At 45.0% G+C, this 12,279-nt stretch overlaps 1 protein-coding gene across 1 annotated transcript in view; it reads right to left on the reverse strand.

Moving 5' to 3' along the window:
• Positions 1-1,373: 1,373 nt before the first annotated feature.
• Positions 1,374-12,279, reverse strand: part of COL20A1 (collagen type XX alpha 1 chain) — a 50,060-nt gene continuing 39,154 nt past the window's right edge. Inside the window, exons 29-40 of the mRNA XM_015647221.2 lie at positions 11,353-11,406; positions 10,418-10,513; positions 9,855-9,908; positions 9,466-9,519; positions 9,089-9,142; positions 7,644-7,715; positions 6,911-6,946; positions 5,570-5,636; positions 4,542-4,730; positions 3,155-3,232; positions 2,192-2,347; positions 1,374-1,707 (exon numbers count right to left, since the gene is read on the reverse strand). Of these exons, the coding sequence (XP_015502707.1) occupies positions 1,694-1,707; positions 2,192-2,347; positions 3,155-3,232; positions 4,542-4,730; positions 5,570-5,636; positions 6,911-6,946; positions 7,644-7,715; positions 9,089-9,142; positions 9,466-9,519; positions 9,855-9,908; positions 10,418-10,513; positions 11,353-11,406 (924 nt within the window). The 3' untranslated portion in view covers positions 1,374-1,693. The remainder of the gene's footprint in view (positions 1,708-2,191; positions 2,348-3,154; positions 3,233-4,541; positions 4,731-5,569; positions 5,637-6,910; positions 6,947-7,643; positions 7,716-9,088; positions 9,143-9,465; positions 9,520-9,854; positions 9,909-10,417; positions 10,514-11,352; positions 11,407-12,279) is intronic.

The following is a 12,279-nucleotide window of genomic DNA, read 5'->3' on the forward strand; positions in this document are numbered from 1 at the left end:
CAACACCTGTGCAAGGTTCTCCTGTGAATGTGTCCCTTCCAAACATTGTGTTCCTTCTGTGCTGCAACCTTCAGCCCCTCTGACCTCTCCTTTTTCTTCTGACTGGAGCTTTGTCTGCAACAACATTTCATCTGAGCTAAAAGGTTTTCATTTTATATGTCAAGGCAACTCTGGAGAGCTCCACAGTGAACAGAAATGTTACTTCTATCAGAGTGGCATTTCTATGCATTTTCCTACATTTTCCAAAGGGAATATACGTCATGCTGAAAATATTAATTCTTGGGAGTTTCTAGAGAATGAACACACATAAAGCCAAGGACTACTTTAAATACTTACAGGATGCACTAACCATATTTTATCTGACTTTTGTTGTAAGTCGGCTCCCACACGAGTCTGACATGTTCCAATGTTCCTTTAGCAGAATTTCTTAACTCTATAGGATTTTTCCTTAATGACAAGAAGAAATAATATTTGGACTCCTTGTCTAAAAATGACAGTTCTCTTAAGGTAAACCTCTTTCCCCTTGGTGTTGATGTGACAATCTACTTTCTAAGTGTGATGTATTTGCTGCTCAGTTTTCAAAGGCTGGCTGTATGAACACCCAGGCTGTCAGCCTGTGTATAACTGAAGAAATTACACATCCAGAATAAATGCAGGGGAATGTGCATGATGCTCCATCTTTTACCTCTCAACAGCTTTGACACATCTGTACTGATATTTTTTGTGCCACTCTGCTTTAGAGTTAGGGTTTAAATAAGAGTTCAGAGTTCATCTTGTTTCTGAAGCAGGGACAAGTTACAGGCAATGATCCAGCACAGCCTAAAGCAGTGATTACAAAGAAGGAGGAACATTTTTATCAATATCTGCATGGTTTGTTGCAGACACATCTCAGCTGATGGCATGGGAAGGGGTGTAACATGACAATTACCTCTTTGTCAATATGGGTAAAAGCCAGACTCAGAGCTGTTCAATATTCCACCTGATTAAATGTAAAGTAGCTACTCAGCCTGCAGGAAGGAGACATGGAAGAGGCAGTAGGTTAATCTCCAGCTCCTCTCAGCACATGGTTGTGACTCATGTAAGGCTTTGCCTGAGTTACCAAGCCCCAGAGGAGCTGAACAGCAGTTTGTCACATCACAGTAAGGTAATCTCTGGCTGCAATGTTTGTGTACAAAACATCCCTGCAAGGAAACCATCAGCATTCTGCCAAAAGCAGAAACAGCCAAGATGGTGCTAGACTTTGTTACCTTGGCAGCCAACAGAAAATGCAGCTTTGCTCCAGTGGATTTGCTTCTTTGGTTACGAGGTGCTGCTTTTCTTTGTGCTGGGGACACAGAACAACATCTGACAAAAAGAAACCACAAGCAGACAAGTGGGCAGAAATTATCTGTTATTTCTGAGCATTTCAATACAGTATTTCTTTTTCTTACAAGTCTGTCAGCCTGAGTGCCCAGCTGTGCCTTTGTCTTGCTGTGGGACATTCGATGTGAGTTTGAGCACTGCAGACAGACGGCTCAGCCAGACACAGGCTGTGGCTGAGGAGTTTGATTGACTTGTCCATACAGAAATGATGGGGCATTAAAAAAACATAACACATCTGCTATTTGGGTTGCTGCTTCTTTTGGAGCTGTGGAGTTTTCTTCCAGAGATTTCCAGGGAAAAGTGATGTCTTCAGCTGCCTCTGCCCCAGCCATCAGGGGACAAAATCTGTGTGTGGAAAGGATGAGGCCACTGAGCAAATGAATAAATCAATGTCAGGGTCTGAGAAGGAATGGCACAGAATTAAACCCTTTCCCTTGTAAATTTTTTGTTCCATGCCAGTGAATTTCTTCATCACCCTGGTCATTGTTGCACTGAGCCTCCACAGAATGTAAATGTAGGAACTGAGGAACTGTTCCTGTCTCCATCCCCCATGGAAACATTGCTGGGGACATGAAGAACTGATCCCCCATGATCACTGCCCACCTGCTTGACTACTGCTGCTATGTGCTAATCCATGGAGGACAGCTGAGGAACAGCCCTTGGAACTGGCTTTTATCCCTGTGGGGATCACCCTGACTGCTTTGCAGAGGGGGCTTTGCAGGACTGATGGTGCCTGAAGGGTGAACAGAGGTCTCTGCCTGGCTCAAGAGAAGTAACCAAAGACCAGCCATGAAATCATAACTTTTATTCTGACATAGTTGGGACTTACCTCTTCTATCGGCCTCATAACACCCAGAGGTATCACAGCCCCCTGGATGTCCAGGCTGCCCAGGCTGCCCTCTGACACCAGGAAAACCTGGAGGGCCAGCATTCCCAGGGTAACCCTTGGGACCTGGTTTTCCCTGCACAATTTCTCCTGGTGGGCCTGCAGAAGGAGAAGCACAGTAAGCTGTAGCACATTCTCTGTAGCAGTGTAATACCTCTTCTGTATTTTCCTCCATCCTACATGGCAGGTAATTTTTCTGAACGTGGCTTCCTCATTTAGGTGGATAGATAGGACCTGCCTGTTGGAAAACCTGTTGTAATCCCAGTACCTGAATCCCAGTAGTCCTGACCTTCAGGGTGCCCAGCTTGGCTGAAAGTGGAGCCTGGTTATGAGAAGCCCAAATCCACTACATGTTAATGCAGAGAATCACCTTAACCCCAGGACCCATCCAGAGTCACTGGGTTTTGTGTCTTTACATCTCAGCGATAGAAGATTAAATGAAGAATGTGTTTGACCACACTCTCTTGACAGTTCCTGGTTTCTTATGCCAGTGGCAAACTTCCCACAGATCCCAAGTAGCAGGGATCAGGGTGGAGGAGTACACCAAATCCTCAGATTACTCACAAACCCTTATGTTCCACGAGCTGAATTTTCAGAGCTTCTATCCCCCGAGCATCTGGTCTCGCATGCAAAAAGGCAGCAAAAGTAAAACTCCCTGGATGTGTCTCAGGTCCTCAAAATACATCATCCCCTGGGAATGGCTACCAGAGAGAAGAAGCTGCCTGGAGTAATCTCTTGCCTTTTAGCAGAAAGGAACCATCAAGGATGCTGCCAACAGGGCTGTGTGGGAAGGTGAGTCCAGCCCCACCACTGAGGTCCTTCAGCTGGATGATGCTTTGAATCTGAGAGCTGGTGGCCATCACATGGCTTTGCTGGATCAATAGACAGAGGTTGTGGTCACTCTACCTGTTCTGCCTCTGGGTCCTTGGCTCCCTTCCTCACTGGGTCCAGACATCCCTTTTTCTCCTTTGGGCCCTGGGGCACCTATTCACAGATAAGAGATAAGTGTTTCTTCACTTTATGTCAAATTTCACCCTGAACGGAGGCTCCTGCAGTCTCCATGTGTCAAAGTGGAGTCACAGCCATTGGCAACACAGAGAAACATCCATTTGCTTTCATTCAGTCTGGGCACCTACTCTTGCTGTGACCAGCAGGGCGCTGATTTCTTTGATCCAAGCAGCACTGATTTGTAGCCCAATAGGGGTGGGAATGAACATTTTTCACAGAGAAATTCATAGCAGTTGTGTTACTGAACCAGCCTGAGGGTCAGGTCCACCTCTGTGCTCTTCATGTGGATCAAACAAATCACAAAGCTGAACTATCTCTTTGACCAGGTGCTGGTTAGGCAGGATTGATGTTTCCCTGTTAAATTACTCATTAAACCGGTACCTCTCAGAGAAAACAGTTACATTTTGAAAAAATATGTTTTTTCATTGTTTTAAGATGAAAATATTTTGATCAGCCATGTCCTCCAGGTGGTTTTTCATTGAGATCCATCTTCTGCCCTCTCCTGCTTGACAGGCTGGAAAAATCTGCAGGTTGTTACTCCTTTTTCCTTTCTCTCTGAAGTGACAATTTGATAAACTCTGCACATACCAGCCAAGACTGACTACTGCAGGAGGAAGGAGTTAAACAGAACACTCCAGTTACTCAGAGGTGTTAGGACACTGCTGAAACCAATGTTTTTCTTTTTATTTTGACAGACAATTACTTGAGCCACTGACAAACACTGTCTGTGAATCCAAGCAAAACACCTTTCACTCATTCATGTGCAATAACTGAGGCCACTTCTCAGATTACATTAATCTATTTCTTCAGTCATGTCTGAGACTTTCATTGCTGAAACTACTGCTCCAGAAACTTAATTCCCCTTTAAAGATTGCTCCAGTTGCCTCATGCCTTCAATCAGTGTTTTCCAACACTCCTCATTTCTGCCTAAAGCTGATCTGTTCCACCACCATGTGTTCACCCAAATGGCTGCTTTTCTGTAGGAAAAGCCTCCTGCCCTCTAAAATTAAACTCTTCATCCCCCCCAAACCTACAAATGGTGCTAAACTGGCCTTTCCTTCCATGCAGAGTTTGAAAATAGAGTGGTCTCCATCTGGCTTCTCCCTTTTTGTTCAGATTTATAATTTGGGTGTCTCTTCCTAGAATGGAAAAGTCCAAAAGGAAAACAGCAATGAAATGAGATATTATCATGGATTATCTATACAGTATTGCTTGAGGCACTGAGATGTTTAGTTAAAGTATTAAAGATGCAGTGAAAAATGCTTATGAACACTTCTGTCCATACCTCTCTCTCCTGGGTACCCATCTTTGCCTGGCTGTCCAGGGCTGCCATTTTCTCCTCTGTCTCCACTGTTCCCCGGTGGGCCTGGAGGACCTGGTGGTCCTGGTTCTCCTGGTTTTAACCTTTCCTCCCAAATGGGAACTGGCTTCCTTGTGTGTTCATGTATGAATGAATCAAATTTCAACACATGAGCTGAGAAGGCAAGACAGAAAATAAACATTTCTCTGGCTGGGAAATTCAGAAGAGAGATCAAAAATCAAAGGATTTTGTCTAAAAAGGCACTTAGAATGATCAGCTAGTGCTAAAAAGCTGTCAGTCCAAACTGAGAAAGGCAGAAGATGAAGATGGGCAGCTGAGTGATGACTTTGCTGCCTGACCTTGGACAAGGCACTGCTTCTCTTTGTGCGTCACAGCACAGGAGCTTTACAAAACTGCCTCGTCTCGGGAGGAATCAGCACATTTCGCTGAAAGAATAATTTCTCTCAAATTAGTTTCAAGCTTTTCCATTTAAGAAATAAAGGAGGCTTTGCAAAACACCAAAGGGTTTTTCAAATAAATATTTTGCATGTATTTTCTGTGCTAATGCCGCCCAATAAAGCCAAAGTAGCACTTAGAGCCTGAGATGGGACATTTGCTGTTTGTGGTGCTCAGCAGGGCATGGGGTCATGGAGCTGCTGGGATCACTACAGGCTGCCTCCCCTCTGGTTTTCCACTTCTGGAGAGTCACAGGATCATAGAATCACAGACTGGTTTGGGTTGGAAGGGACCTTAAAGTTCATCTCATTGCAACCTCTGCCATGGCAGGGACACCTTCCACTGTCCCAGGCTGCTCCAAGCCCTGTCCAGCCTGGCTTTGGACACTTCCAGGGATCCAGGGGCAGCCACAGCTTCTCTGGACACCCTGTGAGGGCCTCAGCACCCTCACAGGGAAAAATTTTATATCCAAGGTAAATCCAATCCTTCAGCTTAAAGCCATGCCCTTGTCCCATCACAACATGAACAGACTCAGGAGCTGGGTTGGTTATACTCACTCTGAATCATCCGCTCACAAGCCTGGCTAACGAGCTGGTAAATTGTGGCCAAAGACTGTGGTTCCCCCTAAAATGAAGCATTTTTTTTTTTTTTTTAATTAAGAAAGAAAGGAAGTATTAATATCTTTTAGAAAGGATCGATCTCATAATGCATGATAGCTTTCAGCCCATTCATTTTCTCAGCTTGAGTTCCAGAGATATTAATTACTGTGAAATGCAGCTCTATTTATTTATCACGAAGCTCTGAAACCAGAAAATTGAAATTGGAAACATCAATAATTGCTTTTCTCCTGCACATCAAAAGGCCCAGACCGAATCTAAATAATTACCAAAAAAGGGAGAGCAAATTTCACCCTCAAATTTTATCAGAAAAGATGCTAAGTCTATAACTCAGTGTTCTGTGATATGTAAAACATTTAGTATGATCAGATATTACATTGTCCTATCTTTGACTCCATCTTCTATGAATATTGATTCTTACTGTATTATTTTGAATAAATCATACATGATAGGCCCTTCATAAAGTTTTAGTAAAGTAGAGAAAGGCCATAAAAATGCAAAAACCTGTTTGAAAATAAACACTGACTGTGAAAATTCATACCTAATGCACCTACTTCCAGAACTGTTTATAAAACATACATCTCTGGCTGGATCACAGTGCAGGTAATCCAGGCTTAAAAAACTGCTCTGTTCAACACCCAAAGGAGGCGGGAAATGGAAAGTTCCAGTGTTAAAAAAAGGCTAGAAAAGGAAAAGTTGGTGGGACTGGTAGGAGAATGCTCCTAAAAATTATAATTCTGTGGCATTAACTTGAGACAAAAGCACCTCATCCCCATCTGAAGAAGAATTTGCATAAGTCAGTCTTGGCAATGACTCCTAGAAAGTCATGGCATTTTGATTTAACCAGAAGTCAGGATGAAAAACACTTGAAAACCTTCTTTTCCTAACAAAATAACTTTCCAAGGTAGTGTGGATGTCCTGAGTGCCAGGGTTCTGTCCTGTGGCACAGACAATGAGTATTACAAATTACTCCCCTTTTGTAACACATTAAACCAGAAGAAATTGGAGCCAAGCTGGTTTGTTTTTTCCCTTCTCAGCAAAGAATGGATTTGCATTTGACATTTCAAGTGATACTAAGGAGCTCCTGACTGCTGTGGGATTATTTATAGCCCACCAGCCCAGCCTGTGCAGGTGAAAGGAAAGGCAACAAGCAATAGGTACAACCAACACTGGAGAGGTTTGGTTTGGAATTGTAAGCAAAGGCTGTAATTCAGGTTACCACATCCCCTCTTTTGTGGGTATGATGCACTGACAGTGTCACCCAGCACCAGAAAAACTCACTTTCTCTCCTCTTTCTCCTTTGGGACCTGGCAGCCCCTAAAGGGGGGAAAAAAATTAAAAATAAAGAAGTTTAAGGAAAGGAAGAACAGAAAACAAGCAAACAAAGACATTTTTGGGATGTGGGTTACATTAGTGGGACATGGAGCACAAAGTTTGTTTCTCACACTCTTGTTGTTTCCTTGACCTCATGGCAGTGATTGTAAGAGCTTTAAATCCATATTTAAAAGTATGAACTCGTACCCAAAAACTTTGTTTTTCAAGAAAAAGAGTAATGAATCAGTAACTGGAGCATGGGATAAGCACCATCAACAGGGATGCAGAAATTTCTCAGATGTGCTCTTAGAACAGATTTCCCAACAGGACACGATGGTTTTTAACATCTGAGGAGAAGAAATACCTGTGGCATTTAGATTTGTGTTTTCACCTACAAGCCCTGCTGGCTGCTCCAGCTCAGGAGAGACTTTCTTGCTTTATTTCAGAGTCTTACACCAGAAATTTGTTTAGGTTTTGTGTAGCAGGTGAATCTGCAGAGGGCGAAGGGAGGTGGGATTTGTTGAGTGCTTTATCAACAGATCAGTAGCCTGGGTTTTGAATGCCCAGACATCTCCTTAAGAAGGATGAGTGTGAATTTAAACCATTCTTCAGACTCTGAGGTAGAGATGCTGGGGGAACAGCTCATTTCCATTCAATTATTTTATGTCTTGGCCTTCGAGACCCAGAAGCAGAAACTTACTGTTGGCCCAACATCACCTGGAGGTCCCTTCTCACCGCTGCTGCCTCGGGCACCTGCGGCTCCTTGGAAACCCTGCAGACATTACAGATTAAAAATCCAGTTAATTCCTAACGTTTATTTCTGTTCAAGGGCTCCAGGGGCACCCGTGGTGGGAGTTTAGGGGACTCAAGCAAGGGAACAGCAGCTTTAAGTTTCCTGTCCAGCCACGAGCCCACTGTTCATAGCACATTGTGTGTGAGTCATGCTCACATCATTTCCCATCACCATCTCAATTATGGCCAAGCCAGCAAAGCTGGGTTTTGCCAGCAAACTGCAGTGTAGTTTACATCCTACAGGCTTTTGATCTTTCATTATATATTCAGATTTAGACACAGCCCAGAGCACAGCCCTCTTCTTCAGCCTCCCAGTACCACATGGTTGTTTTCTTTTTCCTTTAAAACCTTTGCTGACCTCTAATACTTTACAACATCAACAGCAGCTTAGAGAGTGGGAAGTGCCTGCTGTGGTCATCTCCTCTTTGTGAACTATCTGTGCCTTTTGGAGCCATAAAGGGAAGAAAAAAATCAGCCAAAAGCAACTAGCAGAAATACTTTGTTTTAGAATTTTCTGGCTATTATACTTGAACTCAGTAGATATTAGCAACTTTTCTGAGCAGTCAAAATGAGGAAAGTTTTCAAGGCAGCACCAGAACAGCTTTCAGAGCCTGCTCTGAAGGTGACAGTACTTTCCTCATATTTAAAAAGCTGAGGCTCAATCCTGCCAGCTCCACATATTCCCAGGATGAATAAGTCAAAGTTATGAGCCTAATTCAACCTTGGCTCCCATAAATAACTTAGCACAACCACTGCCAAATTCTTTATAATTCAGCAGTGAGACTCAGCTGTGAGATTCAGCTATGAGAATCAGTAACTTATCAGGTCCACCAGCCATCAACTAAACCCAAATTTGGTTCAGTTTCCCAAGTAAAATGAAGTGTTCCTGCTGTGCCTTCCAATTAGGAGCTGTAAATCAGCAGATCTTAAAGTTCTGCTACCCTGGGCATGACAGAGTGCAGCTACACCCATCTCCATCCAGCCCTGGCAGCAGATACTGGCAGTGACGTGGGGAGAAAACCTTTCACACTGCCTGCATCCTCAGCTCCTGTTGATTTCAGTCTAACAAGCCAAATCACCTCCAACTCAACCAACAGTTGGAAAACAGTAGTGCCAGGAAACAGCAAAATAAGAATCTCCCTGCTGGGATGAAGCTTCCTCAGGACTTTCCAGAGAAAGCCAAGGATTTTCTTCATACACTGAGAGTGGCAGGGAAAGAAGGCACCTGCAGGATGTGCCAGGTGTTCCCCGTGGTACCCTGGGAAGGGGGTTTGCCCTGACACTTCCAGGTGAAATCCCAAAACTCTGCTGAGGAACAGATTTCAGAGTGCATCACTCACAGGAGGTACTCACCCTTGGTCCAGGAGGTCCTGGAGGCCCAGCTGTGCCTTCGAGTCCCCTCACCCCCTGCAAAGCCAAATCCAGTCATTTACTGATGAGAGGATTCTAGGAGACCTCATAAGCAGTGAGATGTTTTTCCATGTCCTGCTTTTAACAGGAGCTTGCTAAAGATGGGGAAAAAGGGATCTGTCAACCAGCAGGAAGGGTGGCATCTGCTCAAATTTGGCCAAACATGAAATTATCCCATTTTTCTTCCCCAATCCCTTTGTGAAAAGATCATTCACTTCTGCACTGGGAGTTGCATTGGGATGTTTTTGGGTCTCTGCTGGGACACTCCTAGCAGATTTTTAGGCACTCATGCATAAAACCTCAGGGGTGAGGTGTTTTACCTTTGCGCCTTGAAGTCCATCCCTGCCCGGAGCTCCCTGCACACCAGGAATGCCCTGTAAATCAGAAATGCTGGGTAAAGTCAGCATCTGATTATCATTGCCCTAATTCATCTTGTAACGGAGGACAGAAGAGAAAGGTCAAAGAAGAGAGATAGTTTGCTCTATTCATTGCATAGAGCAAAGGCTGTTATCCCAGCTTTAATTCCATAATATTCAGCTTCCAGATGGGTCTATCTCTCTTACACCAAGTGACTCCATTTCCCTTTGGCATTCCAAAATGACAGTTCCCAAGCAGACAAGAGCAACAACTCTGCTGACTTGCTTAAAGTAGTTACTGAGAATAAAAAAGGCCAATCTTTGGGACAAGTAAGAGTGGTGTTTACCATTACCTGCATGCCAGGGATTCCAGTGTCTCCTTTCTCTCCTTTAATTCCTGGTGGCCCCTTGGATAAAACAGAAGCACACAGTTGGGGGTGTGGCAGAACACTTGAAGGCAAAGAGCATCCTGCTGCTCCACATCCCTGTCCCAGGTTGTTCCTCCTCCCTGCAGTGTTCCAGGGTAATTTACAGCCACAGCATGTGCACAGGGATTCTGCCATCCCAGACATGTGGCAGCCCTTGCCACTACTCCCTGCCAAGCCATGATGATGACTGGAAAGAGAAATGACTGAATATTCATAGAATATCCTGAGTTGGAAGGGACCCCACTGGGCTGCTTTCAATAAAAGCCCATTAAGGAGAGTCTGGACAAAAGCAGGCTTTGGCCAGAATGATTAAGTGCAGGGCCTCGTCAGCATAAAACCCACACTGATTGTCATCTCTCCCTCTGCAGCTGTTCAGCTGTTCGTGAGGGTGATGTAAAAACACAAATCCCAGCAGTGCCACCCATTTCAGAGACAGGTTCTAAATGTGAAGAGCAAGTGACAAAAAGGCAATGGAAGAGGTTACACACCACAGGGCCCTGAACTGTGATTCCTTGGGAACCTGGAGACCCTTGCTGGCCACTGGGACCCGCTGGTCCTACTTGTCCAGGTGGGCCTGGTTCACCCTGAAAGCAAAGACAAGGAAACAATCATAGGGGAAGGAGGTTGGTGCCTGCTCTCCTCATGGGCTGCACTGCATGGCCTGGATCAGCATGAACCATCCACAGGACTCAAGATTAAACTGGGGCACTGAAGGCATCTCCAGTAACCTCAGCTGCCTTTGTATTTTAGGTCCAAGATTTGTGTTCATCTTTCATGAAATCAGACAGCAAAGTGGCAGAGGCTGCTTTGTAGAGCACAATTCACCTTCTCAAGAAGTTATTCCTGTTATTCAAGGTGGTCAGAGAGCAAAGGGAAGCGTTCCTTAGCCCATTTCTGAGGTCTGTGTCCATTCTCATTCCTTCCCCCAAATCTTTCCCCTGCAGCCATGCTGCTTTCCCAAATGTCATCCCAAAAAATGGGACAGACAGTGTGGTGTGCTCTGGCTCTGTCCTGTGCTGAACCACAGAGATACAAACACTTGCACCAGGGTTTGCTACAGTCCCCAGGGCTGGGGGATTCAGACCCAGCCATTCCTCATGCTCACCTCAGGGCTGTGGTTCCCTCCCTGCCTCCCTCCTCACACTGCTCTGCCCCAGGGCAGTACCAGTGTGTCTGGTCAGGATATTTGGCAGCAACAACAACAACCACAGCACAAAGCCTGACCCTGTCCCAGCACAGCTGCTCTCTGAGGACATTGCTGACCATGTACAGTGCATTAATTCAGCACAATCAGGCTCATCATCTCAATTTCCAAAGCCTAACAGAGGATTTAATTAATAGTAAGTGATCCCATCCTCCTGGATGTGTTAAGACTCTGGGCTCAGCTTGTTTCAGTGAGATAATCACCAGCCTAAGGACTCACCTTGGGTCCTGGCTCCCCCTGCTCCCCCTGAGGTCCTCTCCTCCCAGGGCTGCCCTGCCAGTGGGACACAAAGAGCATCATTTTATTTATTGCACTGTAACCAGCAGCCTGGGGGACAGAACTCTGTGTACTTCACTGCCCCACTGAAAGATGTTTCCTGCCCCACAGAGCTCGAAACGAATAGAGACAAGAAGAAAATTAATTGAGTTGTCCAGGAAATGTGGGAAAGGGAAGAAGAAATTACAACCCAGTCCCTCCATGACCAGCACTGGGAACACAGCACTTATTCTCAGCAGAGAGAGATGAAGTTTCAACCTGTTTAACCTCCCTCCAAGTCCCTGTCAGTGGATCCATGCTGAGACAATGTCTCATATGGACATGGGAACACGCTTGAGAGGGAAGAAAAGGGGTGCTCACATCTACACTGCTTTGGAACTCAGTTGGGTTTTACACTCTCCACCCCAGAGCAGTGACATGTGCTGAGATCAGGGACAGACCTGGCTCTGGGAGACCTGGCTTAGCTCTGCCTCTGCCTAACTCTGGGTGGGGAGAAGAGGCCAGCCTTCTGGCATGAACTCGTTCTGTGTGAATTTTGACATCTTAATCTGAGCATAGCTATTCTTGCATCCAAAACAAAGAAAACCCTGTGGATTTGAATTGAGAAGCACAGGCAGGGAACTTTGGGAAAGGTGCTTTCAGAAGTGCCCAGAAACTCATTTTGGAAGCTAGCTGGATCTAGTCAGACCCACTCATTAAGGACAGTGATAAATACAAGGTGGGACATGTCTTGCTAACTGGAATTTTAAAAATAGCAGTGAGTGCTGTTGTAACTGCAGCAAATTACCAAGGGTTCAGTGGTGTGAGGAGAAGGTTATGTGTCAAAACCTGATTTCCTCTAATGCTTTAAAGAGTCCTGCTCTTTAAGGA

The sequence above is a fragment of the Parus major genome, chromosome 20 (assembly GCF_001522545.3).
Source record: "Parus major isolate Abel chromosome 20, Parus_major1.1, whole genome shotgun sequence".
In the NCBI taxonomy this organism is placed as follows: Eukaryota; Metazoa; Chordata; class Aves; order Passeriformes; family Paridae; genus Parus; species Parus major.